General features: G+C 44.0%; 1 protein-coding gene across 2 annotated transcripts in view; it reads left to right on the forward strand.

Annotated features, from left to right (window-relative positions):
- fuz (fuzzy planar cell polarity protein) overlaps nucleotides 1-25,930 on the forward strand; it is a 62,440-nt gene that overhangs the window by 24,904 nt on the left and 11,606 nt on the right. Inside the window, exons 6-9 of one of the 2 annotated variants that reach the window (XM_063062920.1) lie at nucleotides 5,476-5,673; nucleotides 15,576-15,671; nucleotides 16,588-16,694; nucleotides 21,705-21,784. In XM_063062920.1, the coding sequence (XP_062918990.1) occupies nucleotides 5,476-5,673; nucleotides 15,576-15,671; nucleotides 16,588-16,694; nucleotides 21,705-21,784 (481 nt within the window). The remainder of the gene's footprint in view (nucleotides 1-5,475; nucleotides 5,674-15,575; nucleotides 15,672-16,587; nucleotides 16,695-21,704; nucleotides 21,785-25,930) is intronic. The other variant, XM_063062921.1, reaches the window with a different exon arrangement.

A 25,930-nucleotide genomic window follows, 5' to 3' on the forward strand; every position in this document is an offset into this window, starting at 1 on the left:
GCTCCTATACTCAGCTCCCCTTGTTATGAAGGCCAACATATCATTAGCTTTCTTCACTGCCTGCTGTACCTGTATGCTTACTTCCAGTGACTGATGAACAAGGACACCCAGATCTCGTTGTACTTCCCCTTTTCCTAACTTGACACCATTCAGATAGTAATCTGCCTTCCTGTTCTTGCCATCAAAGTGGATAACCTCACATTTATCCACATTAAACTGCATCTGCCATGCATCTGCCCACTCACCCAGCCTGTCCAAGTCACCCTGCATTCTCATAACATCCCCCTAACTTTTCACACTGTCACCCAGCTTTGTGTCATCTGCAAATTTTGTAATGTTACTTTTAAACCCATCATCTAAATCATTAATGTATATTGTAAATAGCTGCGGTCCCAGCACTGAGCCTTGCGGTACCCCACTAGTCACTGCCTGCCATTCTGAAAAGGACCTGTTAATCCCTACTCTTTGTTTCCTGTCTGCCAACCAATTTTTTATCCATGTCAGTACCCTACCCCCAATACCATGTGCTCTTATTTTGCCCACTAACCACCTATGTGGGACTTTATCAAAGGCTTTCTGAAAGTCTAGGTACACTACATCCACTGGCTTTTCCATATTCATTTTCATAGTTACATCCTCAAAAAATTCCAGAAGATTAGTAAAGCATGATTTCCCCTTCGTAAATCCATGCTGACTTGGAGCTATCCTGCTACTGTGATCCAAATATGCCGCTATTTCATCTTTTATAATTGACTCCAGTATCCTTCCCACCACTGATGTCAGACTAACTGGTCTATAATTGCCTCTTCCTCCTTTCTTAAAAAGTGGGATAACATTAGCTACCCTCCAATCGGCAGGAACTGATCCTGAATCTATAGAACATTGGAAAATGATTACCAATGCGTCCACGATTTCTAGACCCACCTCCTTAAGTACCCTGGGATGCAGACCATCAGGCTCTGGGGATTTATCAGCTTTCAGTTTACCCAACACCATTTTCTGCCTCATGCGAATTTCCTTCAGTTCCTCCGTTACCCTAGGTCCTCTGGCCTCTATTACATCTGGGAGATTGATTTGGTGCTGGACTCACGCATATCCTCTCCAGATCCACTCTATCTAGGTCTTTCAGTATTCTATATAGTTCATTGAGATCCCCTTCATTCTTTTCAGTTCCAGCTCGTAGAGGCCCAGAGTCATCAAAAGTACCACATACATTAACCCTTTCCTTCCTGTAATCATTCTCATGAATCTCCTCTGGACCCTCAAGTTCAAGTTTGATTGTCATTCAACCATACAAGATTTTAGCCAAATGAAACAGCAGTACTCTGGGGCCAAGGTGCAAAGCACAGTACACTGAACAAGGCACATGTAGCATATATAGGATAGCAGTAAAATAGTCAAATACAATCAGTGATCCAAAGAGCAACAATGATTTAACATTTTGTCTTTATTTACAGAATATATCCTTAGCGAATATTGGAAGTGTGAAAAGTGCTTGGGTTGAAACCTAGATGAAGAGTCCTGGAGAATTAAACTAGTTTTGTTAGTCTCGATTAAGTTATAGTCAGAGAAAATCTAACCTGTACATTCTCCCATCAGTCCCAGGGCAGGAAAAGGGATGGATTTTAAATTTAGTTAAGTCTCTTTGCACTGTCCCATTGTAATTTCCAAAGCAGTCGCTTTCTTCGGAAACTCTCCTGCTGTCGGAGGATGTTATTGAAATTCTGAGATTTATGTGATTATTGGTGTGGACTGTAGTTCAAACTGACCATAGTTCGTATTGATCTGCTTCAGTTTTCTGTGTTTTCTTCCTTGTTGCTGATTGGCATATTGGGGGTTGCTGTTTTTCTGTGTGGATGATACGTTAGGGTTTTTTTTGCAAGGGAGGGAGCTGGGGATTTGAGGATTGATGTAGTAGGTGCTGATTTTCTGTTAGTTTTTGTGCAGGGGCGTGGGGGTTTTGGGGTTTGTGAATTTTTCCTGTGACGATATCCTGAGTTATTCATTATGGACCGTGCTTTTAAAAAGAGAGCGAGAGCGTGCAGCAGTACAGCACAAACAACTTGTTATTGAGAGAGAGCGAGAGAGAGAGAGAAAGGCGCGAAGTTTGGATTGCTGCAAGGACACTGCCAGCTTCTGAGTTCCTACAGAGAGAGAAGGGAGGAGCTACTTGATGGACAGCTGGTGTTCAGCACAACAGTATTTAAAGTAGTGTAATTGCTTGTTTCATGGCTACCAGGAGAAGATGAGTCTTGGAGTTAAATACTGAATAGGTATTTTGATAATAAAATGGACCTTTGAACATGGGTTAGGTAGGCAGTAAAATTCCTGCTACCCTCCCCCGTCATTCACTCCCAGGCCATTTGGCTCGTCACACCTGCTTTAGTTCGTATTTTACCTCATCCCACTTTCACTGACACCATTTTCTTTGATTCCTTTAATAACCTGAAATCTGTTGATCTCTGCTTTGAATGAATTCAATGACTGTGAGGAGTCCTCCAGGATAGAAAGTTCAAAAGATTCAACACCCTCTTGAATAACAAAATTTATCTTAATTCAATCCAAAATGGCCCTCACGCTAAAATACAACACAGGTAATGATTTTTAAATTCCAATGAGACCATTGCTAATTTTAATAAATTCCAAAGAGTATAGACCCAGAGTACTCACTCTCTTCACAAATTTCTCCTCTTTGTGGCCGAGTTTGTGGACAATATCAAGATAAATAGAGGGGCAGGTAGTGCTGAGGAAGCAGGGAGGCTAGAGAAGGACTTGGATTAGGAGAATGGGCAAAGAAGTGGCAGATGGAATATGAATAGGGAAGGATATGGTAATACACTTTGGTAGAAGGAATAAAGATGTAGTCTAGTTTCTAAATGGGGAGAACATTCAGAAATCAGAGGTGCGAAGGGACTTGAGAGTCCTTATGCAGGATTCCCTAAAGGTTCATTTGCAGGTTTAGTTGGTGGTAAGGAAGGCAAATGCAATACTAGCATTCATTTTGAGAGGACTAGGATATAAAAGCAAGAATGTAATGCTGAGGCTTTATAAGGCATTGGTCAGACTAAACGGAGTATTGTGAGCATCCCTGGGCCTCTTACCTAAGAAGGGGTTCCTTAAGATTATCGTAGCTGGGGGTGTGGACGGTAGTGAAGATAAGCTCCCACTACCTATAAAGTGCTCCCAATGGCAGGTATCTCAAGTAGCCTCTGAAAACGAAGTCCAACTCCTGGCCTTTACATGTAGCTTAGCTACTAAAGTCCAGCAGAACCGTTTCTACTGACAGGAGAAGGGGCAAAGATGAGTTTCTGGCACCTTAAAACCAGTCACTTCGGGCAGATGGCGCTTGTCAGCTCATCTCGGAGAAGGAAAACTCTGATCTCAAACCTTGTGACTACACCCACTCATGGGGAAGGCTTTAGGAGTAAATCCCAAGGGGGAGAAGTCCGGAGCTGGAGTCCCTAAGGCAGTCCTACTTTGAACTCAACGTTGACTGGCAGCTCCTGCGTCACTGCTGGTGCCAAACTTTGTCAGTCTCTGCTGTTCCTTTGGGTTCATGGAGAGGGGGAGTCTGCTGCATGGGGAACAACCGTCTCTCAATATCATACTGCCCTGGTTTGCGTATTACAGCTGGGACACAATGTCCGTGGTCACCATCGACCTATGGAAGGCCTCCTCCAAGAAGGAATGTGCTGGCATTGGAGAGGGTCATGAGAATGATCCCAGGAATGAAAGGGTTAAGGCTATGAGGAGTGTTTGGCTTTGGGCCTGTATTTGCTGGAGTTTAGAAGAATGGTGGGGGGGGGGGGCGGCGGAATCTCATTGAAATATATCGAATATTGAAAGGCCTAGATAGAGTAGATGTTTCCTATGGTGGGTGAGTCTCGGACCAGAGAGCTCAACCTCAGAAGAAAGGGACATCCATTTAGAACAGAGGTGAAGAGGAATTTCTTTAGCCAGAGGGTGGTGAGTCTGTGGAATTCATTACCACAGGCAGCTGTGGAGGCCAAGTCATTAGATTTATTTAAAGTGGAGGTTGATAGGTTCCTGATTAGGAACGATGTCAAAGGTTACAGGGCAAAGGCAGGAGAATGGGGTTGAAAGGAATAATAAAACAGTCATGATGGAATGGCAGGCCAGACTTGATGATCCGTACGGCCTAATTCTGCTCCTACTGTATGTCTTGTAGCCTGAATGGCAAACCTACCATCCCTGGAAACGGGTTAATGAATCTTTGTTGCACTCCCTCTACAGTAAGTATATCCTTTTTTTAGGTAAGGAGACCAAAATTATCCACAATTCTCCAGATGCAGTGTCATCAAGGCATGATATAATTGTAATGTGACATCTTTAATCCTGTATTCAAATCCTCTCATAATAAGGGCCAACATACCATTTGCTTTTCTAATTGCTTGTGATGTATTGGTTCTTCGGTGACTTGGCAACAGGGACAGTCAGGCTCCTTTGAATTTCCCAGTCACTCACATTTAAAAGTATTCTGTGTTTTATTCTACCTCATGTTTTGCGTTATTACATCTTGTCAGTCAGTCATAGCCCTCTACAGCACAGAAACATCTAGTCTGTGCCGAACTATTATCCTCCCTTGTCCTATCGACCTGCACATGGACCATAGCCCACCACACCCCTCGCATCCATGTATTTATCCAAACTTCCCTTCAATGTTAAAATCAAAACCGCATCCGTCACTTATGTTGTAGCGTGGATGAAATCACTGGAGAGACAGTCACTGGTAGATACAAAGCAGCTTCTTTATTCGACACAACAAAGTACAGCAGGCATCTCGAGGCGCTTTCTGCAAAAGTTCTGCTAGCTAAATGTGGGCTCGATATTTATATGCTAAACACAAAGGCAATCACTACTTTAAAAAGTTACAGACAATGCTTAGACAACGCTTCCTTTTGAAGTTACATACAAACATCACACCTTCGGATTTCATCCTTTCCTTCTGACACCAACCTGTCTGGGTTGGTATCCACAGCCTTTAGTTCAATCCACAATACATTTATTTGGAATTTTACATGCTAACATAGAAGACAATTAATATTTATAATGTATAGATAATACTGTCTTTGAAACTACAGCATCAGGCACCAGAAGCATCTGGTATTTGCACCTTTTAGGAAGCCCATTGTGGTGGACTCAATCCACAGTCCTTTGTCAAACAGTTAAAATAGGAATCTGGCGGCCAAAGTCATTTAAGTGTTAACAAATCATCTACCCAAAAAGAAATCCACTCTAACAACTTACACTGGCAGCTTGTTCCACAGTCTCAACATCCTCTGAGTCAATAAGTTCCCCTCATGTTCTCCTTAAACGTTTCACCTTTCACCCTTAACCCACAATCTCAAGTATTTCATCAGCTGTAAACTGCTTTGGGAAAGAGGTCACTAGCGATTATAGAAATGTGAGCCCTGGTGCTTTTTTAAATGGTCCATTATTTCTCGCCTGCTTCAGGAAGTGCTGGAAGTGTTTGTGGCTGCTGCGGAGAGCAACTTTGGCTGTCTCGTGGTCATGGGCAAAGTAGTTGTGGCCACGGAGAAGTGGTGGCGGCTGGCTGCCCAGGAGGTAGTGCTGTTGGCATGGCTGGTTGGATCACTGGCACCCAGTTCATCCCGGGACTACCCCATCTACTTACCACATGGCAGCCCAACCGTAAGTAACAGACAACCATCAATAAACTGGATGCAGCCTCCCTTTCTTGTTTTGTGGGTGTGTGCATTATTGTCAAGGTTGGCATTAAATCCCAGTTCCTGTTCATCCCTCAGCACTTTGGGTGGCACAGTGGTAGAGCTCCTGACCACTCTGGAGATCCAAGTTCAAACCTGCCCTTCGGTGCTGGCCATATGACTTTGCATGTTCCCACTGTAGCTGTGAGGGTTTCCTCGGGCTGCTCAGTTTCCTCCCACGTTGTAGAGATGTGTACCTTGGTGGGTTAATAGCATAGAGCAGTGGTAGAATTTTGGGCAATTGATGGGAATGTGGGAGAGAATAAAATTTGTGCAGATAGGTGCTTGATGGTTAGCATGAGAATGGGCTGAAGGGTCTTTTCTGTTCTCCATGACGCTCTGTCTGTATAATGGAAACATAGAGATTAAACCGAGGCCTCCATTGGTTGGGGGCGACCATGTATCCTAGCTGTCGATGTAACACAAACCAGGGCAATATGATATGGAGAGCAAAGTGTTGCCCGTGTAGCAGGCTCCCTCTCTCCAAGCAGCTGATGAATCGAAAGGAATGGCAGAGATCGATACAGTTTGGCATCAGCAGTGTCACAGAATTTGCCGGTCAGCGTTGAACTCAATGTAGGACAGCCTTAGGGACTCCAGCTTTGGATTTTTCGCTTGGGGTTTACTCCCGAAGCCTTCCCCATGAGTGTGTGCAGCCACAAGGCAGCGGAGGTTCAGATCAGAGTTGTCCTTCTAGATGAGCTGCTTACCATGACCGACGAGCCCCCTCTGCCCAGAGGGACTGGTTTTAAGGTGCCAGTAACCTGCCTTTGCCCTTTCTTCCTTCAGTAGAAATGGTTTTGCTGGGCTTAGTAGCTAAGCCACTCGTGAAGGCCTGGAGCTGGATTTGGTTGTCAGAGGCAATTTGAGATTCATACCATTGGGAGCATTTAATTGGTAGTGGAGTTTATCCCCAGAACCTCCTTCAGCTGTAACAACCTTAAGGAACCAAGGTTAAACTGCTACATTCATAATACAGAGACTCAATTAATAATGTTCAGATCCCACTGCATGGAATTTAAATAAATCTGTATAAAAATGCCAGAATTCATAATGCAACCTTGCAACTTGGATTTTTGTAAAAATCTACTTGGATTATGAATATCCTTTGATGAAGAAAATGTGCTGCTCTTGTCCGGATTGGTCCAGACTTGCGACACACAAAATGCTGGAGGAACTCAGCAGACTAGGCAGCATCTATGGAAAAGAATAAGCAGTCGACATTTCGGATTGAGACCGTCCTAATGAAGGGTCTCGGCCCAAAACATCAACTGTTTACTTTTTTCCATAGATGCTGCCCGGCCTGCTGAGTTCCTGAAGCATTTTGTGTACGTTGCTTAGGTTTCCAGCATCTGCAGATTTTCTCTTGTTTGTGACCAGTCTTGCTGCAATGTGTTTGATTCATAATCATCTGTTGAAGTAGCCTAGCAAGCTATTCAGATGAAGGCATGTTTAGTGGGCAAAATTAGGGCACATGGTATTGGGGGCAGAGTACTGACATGGATGAAAATTGGCTGGCTGACCGAAGACAAAGAGTAGCGATTAACGGGTCCCTTTTGGAATGGCAGGCGGTGACCAGTGGGGTACCGTAGGGTTCAGTGCTGGGACCGCAGCTGTTTACAATATATATTAATGATTTAGATGAGGGAATTAAAAGTAACATTAGCAAATTTGCCGATGACACAAAGCTGGGAGGCAGTGTGAAATGTGATGAGGATGTTATGAGAATGCAGGGTGACTTGGACAGGCTGGGTGAGTGGGCAGATGCATGGCAGATGCAGTTTAATGTGGATAAATGTGAGGTTATCCACTTTGGTGGTAAGAACGGGAAGGCAGATTATTATCTAAATGGAGTCAAGTTAGGAAAAGAGGAAGCACAATGAGATCGAGGTGTTCTTGTACATCAGTCACTGAAAGCAAGCATGCAAGTACAGCAGACAGTGAAAAAGGCTAATGGTATGCTGGCCTTCATAATAAGGGGAATTGAGTACAAGAGCAAAGAGGTCCTTCTGCAGCTGTACAGGGCCCTGGTGAGACCACACCTGGAGTACTGTGTGCAGCTTTGGTCTCCAAATTTGAGGAAGGACATTCTTGCTATTGAGGGAGTGCAGCGTAGGTTCACAAGGTTAATTCCGGGGATGGCGGGACTGTCATATGTCGAAAGATTGGAGCAACTTGGCTTGTATACTCTGGAATTTAGAAGACTGAGAGGGGATCTTATTGAAACATGTAAGATTATTAAGGGATTGGACATGCTGCAGGCAGGAAGCATGTTCCCACTGATGGGTGAGTCCAGAACCAGAGGCCACAGTTTAAGAATTAGGGGTAGGCCATTTAGAATGGAGTTGAGGAAAAACTTTTTTCACCCAGAGAGTGGTGGATATATAGAATGCTCTGCCCCAGAAGGCTGTGGAGGCCAAGTCTCTGGATGCTTTCAAAAAAGAGATGGATAGAGCTCTTAAAGATAGTGGAATCAAAGGTTATGGGGATAGGGCAGGAACTGGATACTGATTGTGGATGATCAGCCATGATCACAGTGAATGGCGGTGCTGGCTCGAAGGGCCGAATGGCCTACTCCTGCATCTATTGTCTATTGTCTATTGTCTAAAGACTGGCCACAGATTCTGGATTGTCAATGATAGCCACATTCAGTAAATAATTAATCAAAAATTAGTGGCATGTTCTGTGGTATCAGAACATGTAGCAAGGAAAGCTGCAAAACTTATTTCTAAGGTATTAAATATAGATATCTCTCCTCACCCTATTACTGCTATCTTTGGACTACCTAAAATTTCTAGTAATCTTTCCCCTTCAGCCCGTAGAATGATTGCATTTCTTACTTTAATGGCGAAAAGATGTATTTTACAACATTGGAAAGAGCTTAATGCTCCAACTACCTTTTTTTGGTTTTCTCAGACGATTTTATGTTTGAATCTGGAGAAAATTAGAAGTAACCTTTATGATTCTTCATTTAAATTTGAACAGATTTGGGGACCTTTTATTCGATATTTTCATTTAATGTAATATTTACCCTTCTTGTTTTTTTTTCACTGTTTTAATGGAGGTCGGGATTGAGGACGTGATTTTAAGTTTAACTCTGTTTGGTTTCAAGTTAGCCCATTGCTTTGCTTTGCTTTTAGTTAGTTGCACGGTGGGTTTTTTTTTGGGGTTTTTTTTTTCTTTTTTTCCATTGATATATATAAAATCTAGTATACTATTATGTTATCTTGGTTTCTTATGCTTAAATTACATTGTTTGTAGTATTTTCTTTTTGGTATTGTTATCTTTTGGAATTTTATTATACTTTAACATTGTATTAATGTTTATATGGCTTACCTTTTTTGTATACTTACTCAATAAAAAGATTTAAAAAGAAAGGAAAGCTGCAAAACCCCAAATTGTTGTCCTTTAGAGAGAAGGGAAGCTGTCAAATCCATGCCCTAGTCTGATCTCCATGTGGCACTGGCCACCAAGCTACAAGATTGGCTTTTGATGTACTAAGAAGTATCCTCGCCATCGCCCTCTGTTCATAAGGAGCGGGCAATTTGCGTAGCCTTCCCATTGTTACTTCATTAACGAGGAGGATAAGAATCTACAAACGTTCAGTGGCTACTTTAGTAAGTAAAGCTGTACACCTTGTTAATGCAAGTATCTAATCAGCCAATCATGTGGCAGCAACTCAATGCATAAAAGCATGCAGACATGGTCAAGAGGTTCAGTTGTTGTTCAGATCATACTTCAGAATGGGGAAGAAATGTGATGTAAGTGACTGACTGGAATGGTTTTTGGTCTGGGTATCTCAGAAGTGGCTGATCTGGGATTTTCACGCACAGCAGGGGTTCCCAACCTGGGGTTCACAGACCTCTCGGTAAATTAATGGTAGGAGTCCATTGCAGAGAAAGGATTGGGAACCCCTGGTCTAGAGATTGCCGAGAATGGTGCAAAAAAAAACCTTTCATTGAGCAGCAGTTTTAAGGGCGAAAATGACTTGATAATGAGAGAGGCAAGAGGAAAGTGGATAGATTGGATCAAGTTTACAGGAAGGCAACAGTGACTCAAATAACCGCACATTAGCACTGGTGTGCAGAAGAGCATCAAACCGTGAAGTGGACGGGCTACAGCAGCAGAAGACTACACCGGCTTACACTCTCGTACCTAATAAATTAGTCACTGAGTGTAAACTTTCTGGTGGAGAATTGGTTCTTTTTATTTTAAATGTGTTTCTGGTACTGTTAGAGACTGTGATCTACAGTTTGAAGATCAATTGAGTGATCTGGCACTTTGCAGTCTGAGAAGATTCCAGGAGGTGAGTTGCCTCGAGGCGAAGAAGCCAATAATCAACACCATTTTTCACTGATTAAAGCATTGAGGAAGATTGAAATAATCAAGGCATGTCCGGAAGGTGAGTGAGTGTTCAGCGCCGTCCACCAGTCTCTCACTAGCTACTGCCGGAGGAAGGGGTCTGCGTGTGATGGTCTCTCCCTGTCCCCTGTCCCCTGTCTCCTGTCCCCTCTCCCCCTCCCCCTCTCTCGCTGCTGCCGGAGGAAGGTGTCCGTGGGTGACTCCCCCTACCCCCTCCCCCTCTCCCCCTTCCCTCTCCCCCCTCTCCCCCTCCCCCCTTCCCCGATCTCTCCCCTTCCCCCGTCTCCCCCTCTCCCCTTCCCCCTCTCCCCTTCCCCCTCTGCCCTTCCTCCTCTCCCCTTCCCTCTTCTCTCCCCTTCCCCCTTCTCTCCCCTTCCCCCTTCTCTTCCTTTCCCCCCCTCCCCCCTCCCCCCTCCCCCCCACTGGAGGAAGGTCTCTGCGAGTGGCGGTCTCCTGTTTGCTGCTCCCAAAGGAGGGTACCTGCGTTTGAACGGTCACGCTCTCCCTCAGTGCCTATGGGTCTTGCCAATGAGCCAGAGGACAAACCAGACTTGCAGTGTACCAGTGTCCAACCAGTTCTTGCAATCACAATAAAAACACAGAAAATGATCACTCACACTTTTTTTTGGACCAGCACCATCTTGGCACAACAGTGCGCAACAAGACCAGGTGACAACACAATAACGATACCTGTTTTGTGGATCAAAAACCAGGGACATGGATCTAAAGTAACTAGAGACATTCTAGGCTGCAAATGTTGGAATCTGAAGCGAAAAAAAAACTTCCTGAGGAACTCAGCAGCTGGCATCTCTAGAGGGAAATGGATAGTTGACATTCCAGGTCGAGATTCTGCCTCAGGACATCAAATAATTGGTGTCTTCTTTGAGGGACCAGGGAAGATGTTTTTTTGCCCAGAGACTGGAAGAGGTCTGGAATTCTCTGTCTGAAAGCAGGGTGGAAGCTGAAAGCTTCTTTCCATTTGCAAAGTACTTGGATATGTAGTTGAACTATGGTGGCGTATAATGTAACAGTCCTAGCGTTGCTGATTAACTGGACTCTGACAACTTGCACTCCTTCCTCAATAACACTTCGCTTGTGCACAAGGAGAATAGCATGGCCCCTGTCACCAAACTGTTCTGAAGTTTGAACAAAGAAATTCCATCCTTGTACAGAAATTGACACCAGTTATATACATATATTTATCCAATAGAAACTTTGTGTACTTCTGAATCCCATCATTTGCATTTTTAAGTACCAATCATAATACATATTTCAGGTGTTAATATACAATTAATTCTGCGTGTTAAAGGACAATAACACTTGTGAGTTAATAAATCACTGAGCTTTAGTAAGTCTGCTCAGTGACCTTGGTTCCCAGGCTTGAACAGAAATACTCTACAAGAAATAGGGTTTCAAGGACTATGTTAAGCCTGGATGACTACACTATGTCTGCATACTGTCTTTCTCAGCTTAACTTCTTGACTGTCACCTTAGTAAACTTTCATACATAGAACAGCTGCACAAAGTTTGATGTTGTGGTGTTCGCCGAGCTTGGCAATTAACTTGCAGATGTTTCATCATCAGTCGAGGTGACATCTTCAGTGCACAGTTGTTGATGTTTCTCTCTGGGAGTGCTCACATTTACGTAGGCCTCTGTTCACTTGCCTCTGCTCTGATTGGTTACCCTTTCAGTTGACCTTTGAATTCTATTGGCTCGCGTTTCTTTGGCTCTTTGGGGTTCGTAGATGAGTCTATTTCGATATATTTGTTTACAGAGTAATCAGAAGAGAGTCTATACTTCAGTCCTAACCTCCAACCCATCCCTACGTAACTCTCATTTTTATTCTATCCAGAAACTTGCAGTGGGTGTCATGGCAGCATAGCGGTTAGCACAGTTCGGGGCAACAAAGTTTGGAGTTCAATTCCGATATCATCGGTAAGGAGTCTCTATATGCTCCCTGTGGAACGTGTGGGTTTTCTCTGCGAGCTTCGGTTTCCTCCCACATTCCAAAGACATAGGTTAATTGGTCATTGTGAATTGTCCTGTGATTAGCCTGCAGTTAACTTGGGATTCCTGGGCGGCACGGCTCAGAGGGCTGGAAGGGTCTATTCCATGCTGTATCTCAATAAATAAATAAATGTTTTATTGCACAGATGGATTTAATTGCTGTCAGTGTAACAGACAAGACTTCAGCAGGGAATGACTCATTTCTTGATTGCTCAGTTAGATTCTTCACAACATGTCCAAATACAGCACTGCAAAAAGTGAAGTTGCACGTTGCAAAATAATTTGCTGAACTTGTCAATCGGATGAGACCACAGTTGTGATCTGCGTTGAATTTTTTCCTTCGTCTATATTTTCGTTTTGGCTGAAGTGTGAAGAGGCACTGGCTTTTTCAAAGCCTTTTATATACCTGCTGCCCAAAACCAAATGGCCATTCTACATTTTCTTCTTTTGCCCGTTACGCCGCTGGCGTTTAGGACAGCAATGAAGGTCCTTCATCTCTTGTGACATTCACGGCTTCTTTCTTCGTGTTGGTTCCTCTCGGCTTACTGTCAGTTATGCAAGTCCTGAGTGGAGACTCAGGTACATCATCGCACTCAGATGTAGAAGGATTCTTCACTGCTGTTTTTGTAACAATTTTGTTTTACAGTCAGGGTTGTTGGCCTTGAACTGAACCCTTGAACCTGGAGGACCGGTGGACCACTCTTAGTCTGGCCTCTACCCTTTGACCTGTTTGGCATGGGTGACCCCACCAAGAGCCAAAGCACAAAGCCCTGACTCCAGCCAGCATAGCTCTCCGGGTCATTGAGGCACGCAAGACTCCAAATCCAATGACAAGTTTGTGGTCCTTTTGGAGGTATTCTACATGTGCAGGCCTCAATAGTGGCCAACTGTTCAACTTTAGTTTGCAGTCAAAACTCATGCCCTCTCTCCAACTCACTTAACAGGCAATAGCAGCAGACCGAGTAAGGTGCACCAAAAGGCTCTGGAGGTTAGATGGCAGTTTGTTTTGTTTGAAGAAATTGAATAGAACAGTAAGAAAATTAGCTTCAGTCATGTAGGGCGTTAATGGGACCTCGTGTGCGCGCCCATGATAGACTCCATCTCTTGCTAATTTCACTGATTAAAGCGCTGAGGAAGAATGAAATTATTAAGGTGGTTGCAGAAGGCAGCTGTGTTCTCAGCATAGTCTATCTGCCTCTCACCAGCTGCGCCAGAGGAGGTGTCTGCGTGTGGCGGTCTCTCCCTCTGTCACTCGCTGCTCCCAAGGGAAGGCCCTTGAGTCCGAATGAGCTCTCTCTCTCTCCTCCTCGATGCTGTTGTGGGATGGTGCGGTAGCAAGGTTCAATTGGCGCTAATTCGGGCTCTTAGGTTTATGATGCGTTCTAGTTCAAATCGCTATTGTCACTATCTCTGGGCGGTTTTTGAATCTTCGCGACAGCCTGCAGATAATGAACACAGCTGAACTGAACTGAAATATGCCTTTTGCTTCTGTTTTGTTGCTGTTTGCACGTTTTTTTGCACAGGGTGAAGCGGGGGGATTTGATGGTTGATGTTTTTCTTTGGGCAGGTTGGTTCCATGGTTCTTGTTTCGTGACTGTCTGTGAGGAAGACAAATCTCAGGGTGGTATACTACATACATACTTCGATGAGAAATGCACTTTGAACGTCAGGAATTCTGTGTATGGCATTGATCTTATGTAAGGCTGGATGTTTGGCAAAGGTTTACCTGGCAGATACCTGCAAAGGGCAGGTTCTCTTATGAGGAAAGGTTGGACAGGCTTGTATCTGCTGCAGTCTGGAAAAGTGAGAGGTGACTTGATTAAAATGTAGAAGATGCTGAGGAGCTTTGACAGGGTGCATGTGGATAAGAGGTTTCATCTTGTGGGGAAAAATCTAAAACTGAGGCACTTCGGGCTCATGTATTTAAGGCAGAGATGAAGAGGAGGAGACATAGGAGAGTGCAGATGGTGGAATCTGGAACAATAAATAACTGGCTGGTAGAACTGAGCAGGTCGAGTCGCGTAAAGTGGCCACTGAATGTATGTTCGTGGTCTTCTGTTGCTGTAGCCCGTCCACTTCAAGGTTCAATACAGTATGTTGTGTGTTCAAAGATGCTTTTCTGCACACCACTGTTGTAGCATGTGGTTATTTGTTACTGTCACCTTCCTGTCAGCTTGAACCAGTCTGTCCATTCTTCTGTGAACTCTCTCATTAACAAGGGGTTTTTGCTCTCAGAATTGCCATTCACTAGATGTTTTTTTTGCACCATTCTCTGTATACTGTAGAGTGTGTTGTGCATGAAAATCCCAGGTGATCAGCAGTTTCTGAAATACTCAAACCTCCCCATCTGCCACCATGATCAAAGTCACTTGGATCACATTTCTTCCCCATTCTGATGTTTGGCCTGAACAACAACAGAACCTTTTGACCACGTCTGCGTGTTTTTTATGCATGGAGTTGCTGCCACATGATTGGCAGTTTAGATCTGCATTAGCGAGCAAGGGTACCTAATAAAGTGGCCACTGAGTGTACATGCTATTCAAGTGAGTGATACTTCGGATGGATAAGATTACATCCAGTCATCTGTGGTTTGTGAAATGGCAGCACGGGCTTTACGGACCGAATGGCCTCTTCCTACTCCTCACTCATGGTTGGTAAAGAAGTTAGAATACTGCAGACGCTGGAAATCTGAAACTAAAGCACAATGGAAAATTCTGCAAATGCTCAGCAAGTTGAGCAGCATTTGTGGAAAGGTCGTTGACCTGAACTGTCATCTCTCCTTCAAGTGATGCCTGACTTCACGAATGCTTGCAGCATTTTGGTTTTGCTGATTCATCAGTTGCTGTCAGTGCCTCTTTTCCAATATGTGATTGTTGGTAATGTTCCCATCAGTTCAGTTCTGACTTGTTGGTGCTTTGAATTCAATTGAGACAAGCCAATCAATGTGACACAGCATGTGTGTCATACAGAATTTGTACTGAGCTTGTCTTAAAGTGGGTATTAGACTGTAAGACATAGGAGCAGAATTAGGCCATTCAGCCCATCAAGTCTGCTCTGCCATTACATCATGTCTGATTTATTATCCTTCTCAATCCTATTCTCCCCATAACCTTAAACACCCTGACTAATCAAGAACCTATCAACTCCAGTTTAAATATATCCAATGATTTGATCTCCACAGCTGTTTGTGAAAATGAATTCCACAGATTCCTTACCCCCTGCCTACAAACTTCCTCAGCTCTGTTTTAAATGGATGTCCCTCTGCTCTGGTCCTCTACTCCCCTGCTATAAGAAACATCCTCTGCAGATGCACTCTATCTAGGCCTTTCAGTATTCTATAGGTTTCAATGAGATCTCCCCCTCTTTCTTCTTGACGGTCTCTGATGTACCCGAGCAAAAGACAAATCTGATTGTTTAGGCAGGAGAATCATCTGTTTTCTTTCTGCCTCTCGTACCAGGTACCCCACAGACTGCTGACCTTCCAGCTGGTCCCTGGTGTGGACGTGTGCTTACTGTGTGGACCAACTCCATCTCTGCAACAGGTTCAGTCAGAGGTGAGGCAGAAGTCCTTCCGCTCTTTGTGGCTGTACAATTCAAGACTTCTGCATAGTCTTGTTGCTTCCACTAGCGGGTATCATTGTGGTTCCCCTCAATCCTCCTGTACATCTTTTAACCAAAAGTTACTGCATTGAGATCAGAAGCCATAGCTCTTCTTCTAACCTGGCCCTCTGCTCCCTTCTCTTTTATGCTTGTTCCCATTGATGCTTCCTTGCCCTTACTCATTTTTTTCCCTTTAGCTGCTTTCTATTTCTGTAACCCCCCTCACCCTTACCAGCTGCAGTCACAGAACAGTGTCAGAATCAGGTTTAATATCACCGGCATACAGTATGTTGTGAAATATGTTAACTTTGCAGCTGCAGTACATGATTATGTATAGTTACAGTATGTGTCTATAGATGTACACTGTAAATTACAGTAAGTATATTAAATTGTTAAATAAGTAGTGCAAAAACAGAAGCAAAAAGTAGTGAGGTTATGTTCATGGGTCCATTCAGAAATCAGATGGCAGAGGGGAAGGTGTTCCTGAATCATTGAGTGTGTGCCTTCTGGCTCCTGTACCTGCTTCCTGATGGCAACAGTGACAAGGGGGCATTTTCTGGGTGGTGGGGGTCCTTAATGATGGACGCTGCCTTTTTTGGGCACTGTTCCATGAAGATGTCCACGTGGTAACCAACAGTGCTTCATTCTAGGTTTGAGCAAGCAACCCTGAGGAATGATTTCTGTGACAGTATTGATTATCACTCGTTTTGCAGGTGTGTAAAGGAGGCGAGCGAGCTGTTCTGCTCAGTTGTGTATCCAGTGAAAGTGATCACTAAGAGGGTTGGTCACCTGGGTTAACGTGGTATGAAGTTGTATGTAAATTGTTTCTGGAGCATTTAACAAAATGTATTTATTTTTTCCTGCCACCAGTTAGTTGAACGATTCTGGAGTCCATTGCTTGAACCTTTAAAAACCTGCTTCAGGTTGCATCACTGCTCTTTCCCTGCCTGCAGTCCTTTACACCATAGCATAGTTGGGTAAGTTGTTTCATAATATGTACAATGGAACGTACAAAGGAGAAAAGTAAAAGTGGCAGGCCGACAGATCCAGGGCAAGCATTAAAAAGGGCCACTTTTTAACATAATTGTGTAAGGGCTAAGAGAGTCGTAAAAGAGCGCCTGAAGGCTTTGTGTGTCAATGCAAGGAGCATTCATAATAAGGTGGATGAATTGAAAGTGCAGATTGTTATTAACGATTATGATATAGTTGGGATCACAGAGACATGGCTCCAGGGTGACCAAGGATGGGAGCTCAACGTTCAGGGATATTCAATATTCTGGAGGGACAGACATGAAGGAAGGGGAGGTGGGGTGGCGTTGCTGGTTAAAGAAGAGATTAAGGCAATAGAAAGGAAGGACATAAGCCGGGAAGATGTGGAATCGATATGGGTAGAACTGCGTAACACTAAGGGGCAGAAGACGCTGGTGGGAGTTGTGTACAGGCCACGTAACAGTAGTAGTGAGGTCGGAGATGGTATTAAACAGGAAATTAGAAATGTGTGCAATAAAGGAACAGCAGTTATAATGGGTGACTTCAATCTACATGTAGATTGGGTGAACCAAATTGGTAAAGGTGCTGAGGAAGAGGATTTCTTGGAATGTATGCGGGATGGTTTTTTGAACCAACATGTCGAGAAACCAACTAGAGAGCAGGCTATTCTGGACTGGGTTTTGAGCAATGAGGAAGGGTTAATTAGCGATCTTGTCGTGAGAGGCCCCTTGGGTAAGAGTGACCATAATATGGTGGAATTCTTCATTAAGATGGAGAGTGACATAGTTAATTCAGAAACAAAGGTTCTGAACTTAAAGAGGGGTAACTTTGAAGGTATGAGACGTGAATTAGCTAAGATAGACTGGCAAATGACACTTAAAGGATTGACGGTGGATATGCAATGGCAAGCATTTAAAGGTTGCATGGATGAACTACAACAATTGTTCATCCCAATTTGGCAAAAGAATAAATCAAGGAAGGTAGTGCACCCGTGGCTGACAAGAGAAATTAGGGATAGTATCAATTCCAAAGAAGAAGCATACAAATTAGCCAGAGAAAGTGGCTCACCTGAGGACTGGGAGAAATTCAGAGTTCAGCAGAGGAGGACAAAGGGCTTAATTAGGAAGGGGAAAAAAGATTATGAGAGAAAACTGGTAGGGAACATAAAAACGGACTGTAAAAGCTTTTATAGATATGTAAAAAGGAAAAGACTGGTAAAGACAAATGTAGGTCCCCTGCAGACAGAAACAGGTGAATTGATCATGGGGAGCAAGGACATGGCAGACCAATTGAATAATTACTTTGGTTCTGTCTTCACTAAGGAGGACATAAATAATCTTCCAGAAATAGTAGGGGACAGGGGGTCCGGTGAGATGGAGGAACTGAGTGAAATACATGTTAGTAGGGAAGTGGTGTTAGGTAAATTGAAGGGATTGAAGGCAGATAAATCCCCAGGGCCAGATGGTCTGCATCCCAGAGTGCTTAAGGAAGTAGCCCAAGAAATAGTGGATGCATTAGTGATAATTTTTCAAAACTCTTTAGATTCTGGATTAGTTCCTGAGGATTGGAGGGTGGCTAATGTAACCCCACTTTTTAAAAAAGGAGGGAGAGAGAAACTGGGGAATTATAGCCTGACATTGGTGGTGGGGAAACTGCTGGAGTCAGTTATGAAAGATGTGATAACAGCACATTTGGAAAGCGGTGAAATGATCGGACAAAGTCAGCATGGATTTGTGAAAGGAAAATCATGTCTGACGAATCTCATAGAATTTTTTGAGGATGTAACTAGTAGGGTGGATAGGGGAGAACCAGTGGATGTGGTATATTTGGATTTTCAAAAGGCTTTTGACAAGGTCCCACACAGGAGATTAGTGTGCAAACTTAAAGCACACGGTATTGGGGGTAAGGTATTGGTGTGGGTGGAGAATTGGTTAGCAGACGGGAAGCAAAGAGTGGGAATAAACGGGACCTTTTCAGAATGGCAGGCAGTGACTAGTGGGGTACCGCAAGGCTCAGTGCTGGGACCCCAGTTGTTTACAATATATATTAATGACTTGGGGTGAGGGAATTAAATGCAGCATCTCCAAGTTTGCGGATGACACGAAGCTGGGTGGCAGTGTTAGCTGTGAGGAGGATGCTAAGAGGATGCAGGGTGACTTGGATAGGTTGGGTGAGTGGGCAAATTCATGGCAGATGCAATTTAATGTGGATAAATGTGAAGTTATCCACTTTGGTGGCAAAAATAGGAAAACAGATTATTATCTGAATGGTGGCCGATTAGGAAAAGGGGAGGTGCAACGAGACCTGGGTGTCATTATACACCAGTCATTGAAAGTGGGCATGCAGGTACAGCAGGCGGTGAAAAAGGCGAATGGTATGCTGGCATTTATAGTGAGAGGATTCGAGTACAGGAGCAGGGAGGTACTACTGCAGTTGTACAAGGCCTTGGTGAGACCACACCTGGAGTATTGTGTGCAGTTTTGGTCCCCTAATCCGAGGAAAGACATCCTTGCCTTAGAGGGAGTACAAAGGAGGTTCACCAGATTGATTCCTGGGATGGCAGGACTTTCATATGAAGAAAGACTGGATGAACTGGGCTTGTACTCGTTAGAATTTAGAAGATTGAGGGGGGATCTGATTGAAACGTATAAGATCCTAAAGGGATTGGACAGGCTAGATGCAGGAAGATTGTTCCCGATGTTGGGGAAGTCCAGAACGAGGGGCCACAGTTTGAGGATAGAGGGGAAGCCTTTTAGGACCGAGATTAGGAAAAACTTCTTCACACAGAGAGTGGTGAATCCGTGGAATTCTCTGCCACAGGAAACAGTTGAGGCCAGTTCATTGGCTATACTTAAGAGGGAGTTAGATATGGCCCTTGTGGCTCCGGGGGTCAGGGGGTATGGAGGGAAGGCTGGGGCGGGGTTCTGAGTCGGATGATCAGCCATGATCATAATAAATGGCGGTGCAGGCTCGAAGGGCCGAATGGCCTACTCCTGCACCTATTTTCTATGTTTCTATGTAATATCAGTCAGCCAAAGAGAATATGTGCAAGGTAGAGGCCACAAGCACTTGTTCCCTAAACAGCAGTCCTTTACCTGAGTCCTTCACTCGTTACCTGTGTAACTTTCAAAGTTCAAAGTAAATTTATTAAGACCATAAGAGACAGGAGTAGAATTATGCCATTTGATCGGTCGAGTCTGCTCTGCTGTTTTATCATGGCTGATCCATTTCCCGCTCAGCCCCAATCACCTGCCTTCTCCCTATAACCCTTGATGCCCTGACCACCCAACAGCCACCTGCGGCAATTCCACAGATTCACTATCCTTTGGCTAAAGAAATTCCTCCTCATCTCTGTTCTAGATGAACGTTCCTCTGCTCTGAGACCGTAGGAAATGTCCTGTCTATATCCATTCTATCCAGGCCTTTCAAAATTCGATAATTTTCAATGTGATCCTCCCTCATTCTTGTGAATTTCAGCGAGTACAGGCCCAGAACCTTCAATCAGTCCTTATATGGTAACCCTTACATTCCCAGAATTATCCTTGTGAACCTCTTCTGAACCCTCTCAAATGTCGGCACATAAGGGGCCCAAAACTGCTCACAATTCTCCAAGTGAGGCCTTACCAGTGTCTCAACATTATATCCTTGTTTTTATATTTTAGTCCTCTTGAAATTAATGCTAATATTGCATTTGCCTTCCTCACCACCGACTTAATCTGCAAATTAATCTTTAGGGAATCTTGCATGAAAATACCCAAGTCCCCTTGCACCTCAGATTTTTGAAATTTCTCTCCAGTTAGAAAATAATCTCCACTTTTATTTCTTCTACCAAAGTCCATGGCCATACTCTTCCCGACACTGTATTCCATTTGCCACTTCTTTGCCCATTTTCCTAGTCCATCTTAAGTCCTTCTGCAGCCTCCCTGTTTCCTCAACACTATTTACCCCTCCATCTTACTTCGTATTGTCCGCAAGCTTGGCCACAAAGCCATCAATTCCATCATCCACATCATTGACATATAACAGTAAAAGAATCAGTTCCACACTGACCCCTGTGAAACACCACTAGTTACTGGCAGCCAACCAGAAAAGGCTCCATTTATTCCCACCCTTTGCTCCCTGCCAATTAGATAATGCTCTATCCATGCTAGTGCCTTTCCTGTAATGCCATGGGCTCCTAACTCATTAAACAGCCTCATGTGTGGCACTTTGTCAAAGGCCTTCTGAAAATCCAAGTACATAACATCCACTAATTGTCCTTTGTCTATCCTGCTTACTATCTGTTCAAAGAATTCCAACAGATTCGTCAGGCGAGATTTTTCTTTAAGAAAATTATACTAAACTCGGCCTATTTTATCATATGGCTCCAGATACCCCGAAATCACACCCTTAACAATCAACTCCAACATCTTTCCAACCACTGAGGTTAGACGAACTGGCCTATAATTTGGTGGTGATGAAGGCATTTTTTTTAGGGGTGGTGGAAGATTAGGATTTTTTAACAGAGGAGTAATGGATAGGATTTCAGTTCCTTTGAACTCTGAAAGTTCGAAGAACTGGAGAAGAGTTTGGTGCATTGGAATTTCGATCAGGAGAAATGATGAATTGATCTTTCTATTAAAAGTGTGGTGTGGCCTGCTGGGGGGCAAATGGTGTGTGTCACTTTAATACATTGCGAGCAATGGAGAATTCCGAATCTGCTGGGAATTCTATCCTGTGGTGACAGGATACTGTTTCAACAAATGGATCCTGATCCAAGTGTTAAAGATTGCTAATTATTGAATGTTTGCATTTTCTTGCAGGCAGAGATTGTGCATTTAATTTAATTTGCTGAATGTGTGCTTTATTTGGGCTAAGGGGACTGCAGATTGTTAATTGTTGACAGAAATACCAATCCAAGCAATTCTCGGGAAGCTGTTTACCATATCTCCTCATTCAGCTGTTTTTGTATCGGCCGGTGTTGCATTCTGATCCACGGTTTGGTCTTGTTTCTTCAGTCTGCTGCTGATAAACAGGGAACAGAACAAGAACTTATTCACCTTGCAGCCCCATGGGGTTGAGAACACCCAGCAACAGGGTAAGCATCTAGCTGAGCTGTGTTACGGCAGCTTTTAAATGGTGGTAAAATTCTAGTAGTGTGGAAGTGACACCATAAGATATAGGGGCAGAATTAGGCCATTCAGCCCATTGAGTCTACCCTGCCATTCCATCATGGCTGATTCATTATCCCTCTCAACCCCATTCTCCTGCCTTCTTCCTGTAACCTTTGACACCCTTACTCATCAAGAAACTATCAATCTCTGAATTAAATATACCCAATGATTTGGCCTCCACAGCCATCTGTCTGTGGCAATGAATTCCACAGATTCAATTCCTCGAAGAGGCCAGAAAATAACTCAAACTGATACTCCCCAGAATATTAGAAACTATAGTCCCAAACACACATGAATCAAGTTAGCAACTTCTGTGAAACAGTTCTGAAAAGTTGGCATCTCACTACTCTGGGGCTGCAACTTATGTCTCACTGTGGTTCTGCACTCCCCGACCTACTGGTACATCTTTGCATCACCTAGTTGGTCCTATTCCATCCATGTTTCAGTGAAGTGCTTAGTTCTTCCAATATCCCACTGAATACAAGTCAAGGTTGTCCCAATCTGCCTTCATTCATCCAGCCATATCTAGGCCAACTAGATGAGGGATCACCCTGGTGAATATCCGCTCCACTCCCCCCACAGCAACAAAATGGCAAAAAACTCATCAACCATAAACCGCACATTAATATAAACACGTTAAACTGTTTTGACATGATCAGTACATTGTAAAGAAGGCAAACCCACTACTTCTGTCAGCCTTCAGTGGCCACTTTATTAGGTACAGGTGCTCGTTAACGCAAATATCTAATCAGCCAATCATGTGGCAGCAACTCGATGAATAAAAGCATGCCAACATGGTCAAGAGGTTCAGTTGTTATTCAGACTAAACATCAGAATGGGGAAGAAATGTGATCCATGTGACTTTTATCCTGGAATGAATGATTGGTGCCAAACGGGATGGTATGAGTATCTCAGAAACTGCTGATCTCTTGGGATTTTCACGCACAGCAGCCTCTAGAATTTACAGAGTGATGCGAAAAACATAGAAACATAGAAACATAGAAAATAGGTGCAGGAGTAGGCCATTCGGCCCTTCGAGTCTGCACCGCCATTTATTATGATCATGGCTGATCATCCAACTCAGAACCCCGCCCCAGCCTTCCCTCCATACCCCCTGACCCCTGTAGCCACAAGGGCCATATCTAACTCCCTCGTAAATATAGCTAATGAACTGGCCTCAACTGTTTCCTGTGGCAGAGAATTCCACAGATTCACCACTCTCTGTGTGAAGAAGTTTTTCCTAATCTCGGTCCTAAAAGGCTTCCCCTCTATCCTCAAACTGTGGCCCCTTGTTCTGGACTTCCCCAATATCGGGAACAACCTTCCTGCATCTAGCCTGTCCAATCCCTTTAGGATCTTATACGTTTCAATTAGATCCCCCCTCAGTCTTCTAAATTCCAACGAGTACAAGCCCAGTTCATCCAGTCTTTCTTCATATGAAAGTCCTGCCATCCCAGGAATCAATCTGGTGAACCTTCTTTGTACTCCCTCTATGGCAAGGATGTCTTTCCTCAGATTAAGGGACCAAAACTGCACACAATACTCCAGGTGTGGTCTCACCAAGGCCTTGTACAACTGCAGTAGTACCTCCCTGCGCCTGTACTCGAATCCTCTCGCTATAAATGCCAGCATACCATTCGCCTTTTTCACCGCCTGTTGTACCTGCATGCCCACTTTCAATGACTGGTGTATAATGACACCCAGGTCTCGTTGCACCTCCCCTTTTCCTAATCGGCCACCATTCAGATAATAATCTGTTTTCCTATTTTTGCCACCAAAGTGGATAACTTCACATTTATCCACATTAAATTGCATCTGCCATGAATTTGCCCACTCACCCAACCTATCCAAGTCACCCTGCATCCTCTTAGCATCCTCCTCACAGCTAACACTGCCACCCAGCTTCGTGTCATCTGCAAACTTGGAGATGCTGCATTTAATTCCCTCATCCAAGTCATTAATAGATATTGTAAACAACTGGGGTCCCAGCACTGAGCCTTGTGGTACCCCACTCGTCACCGCCTGCCATTCTGAAAAGGTCCCGTTTATTCCCACTCTTTGCTTCCTGTCTGCTAACCAATTCTCCACCCACACCAATACCTTACCCCCAATACCGAGTGCCTTAAGTTTGCACACTAATCTCCTGTGTGGGACCTTGTCAAAAGCCTTTTGAAAATCCAAATATACCACATCCACTGGTTCTCCCCTATCCACTCTACTAGTTACATCCTCAAAAAATTCTATGAGATTCGTCAGACATGATTTTCCTTTCACAAATCCATGCTGACTTTGTCCGATCATTTCACCGCTTTCCAAATGTGCTGTTATCACATCCTTGATAACTGACTCCAGCAGTTTCCCCACCACCGACGTTAGGCTAACCGGTCTATAATTCCCCGGTTTCTCTCTCCCTCCTTTTTTAAAAAGTGGGGTTACATTAGCCACCCTCCAATCCTCAGGAACTAGTCCAGAATCTAATGAGTTTTGAAAAATTATCACTAATGCATCCACTATTTCTTGGGCTACTTCCTTAAGCACTCTAGGATGCAGACCATCTGGACCTGGGGATTTATCTGCCTTCAATCCCTTCAATTTACCTAACACCACTTCCCTACTAACATGTATTTCGCTCAGTTCCTCCATCTCACTGGACCCTCTGTCCCTTACTATTTCTGGAAGATTATTTATGTCCTCCTTAGTGAAGACAGAACCAAAGTAATTGTTCAATTGGTCTGCCATGGCCTTGCTCCCCATAATTAATTCACCTGTTTCTGTCTGCAGGGGACCTACATTTGTCTTTACCAGTCTTTTCCTTTTTACATATCTATAAAAGCTTTTACAGTCCGTTTTTATGTTCCCTGCCAGTTTTCTCTCATAATCTTTTTTCTCCTTCCTAATTAAGCCCTTTGTCCTCCTCTGCTGAACTCTGAATTTCTCCCAGTCCTCAGGTGAGCCACTTTCTCTGGCTAATTTGTATGCTTCAAAACAAAAAAAAAATCCAGTGAATGGCAATCCTGCGGGTGAAAGCGCCTCGTTAATGAAAGGTCAGACTGGTTCAAGCTGGCAGAAAGGTGACAGTAACTCAAATAACCACACGTTACGACAGTGGTGTACAGAAGAGCATCTCTGAAAGCACAACACATCGAACCTTTCAGTGGATGGGCTACAGCAGCAGAAGACCATACCAGGTTCCCCTCCTGTACCTAATAAAGCAGTAACTGAGTGTCTTTCATATAAGGCTAAGTGGAGGAAAAGGAGCAGCAAGCTTCCGATGTCAGAGCTATTCCCAAATCTATCACCCAAAAGGGAAACCTAACCATGCACAATCTTAATTTAGACACCTTTGCTAGATTTAAAATTCTCAAATTCCCTGCTTCATTGCATACCTTCACCCTCAGCCAATTAAGAGTCTGCTCGGCCTGAGTGATCTGCTCAGCCAGTTAAGAGTTAACCACTTGGTCTGTGGATGAGGGAAAGACAGCAGCTTCCACACCCCCCCCCCACCCCAAGGAGCATTGGTGAGCCAAAGGGTTTTTACCGCAATCCTGTAGTTTTGTGGTCAACTTTACTCGTGATCCTTAAGCGTCACAGATTGGGATTTGAATTTGGATCTCCCTGAATTATTAGCCCAGGTCTTTGAATAATCCAGTAATTTAATCATGACCACCACCGCTGCCCTGCATTCATTCAAGAAGATGACTCACCTCTTTCTCAAGGGCCTTGATACCAATTGCACAAAGAAATGTAGAATCACAGAAACAGACCCTTCGGTCCTACTCGTTGCTGTTGACCACTGCATTTGGTCCCATATCCCTCTAAACCAGGGTTTCCCAGACTGGGGTCTAGGGACCCTTCTGTTAATGGTGGGAGTCCGTGGCACAATAAAGGTGGAAAACCCGGCTCTAAACCTCTCCTATCCGTGTATCGGTCCACATCTCAAAAATAAACAATTGGGACACTCCAGGACTACTCTCTTGTGCAGGAAAGCATTGATAGAGTCCCTAACGAAGCGTTTCAGTCTCAGTATTTCTTCCATTTCACAACCAGGCAGATGCTGAGCACAGAACAGC

Source organism: Mobula hypostoma, chromosome 11, assembly GCF_963921235.1.
Source record: "Mobula hypostoma chromosome 11, sMobHyp1.1, whole genome shotgun sequence".
Lineage (NCBI taxonomy): Eukaryota > Metazoa > Chordata > Chondrichthyes > Myliobatiformes > Myliobatidae > Mobula > Mobula hypostoma.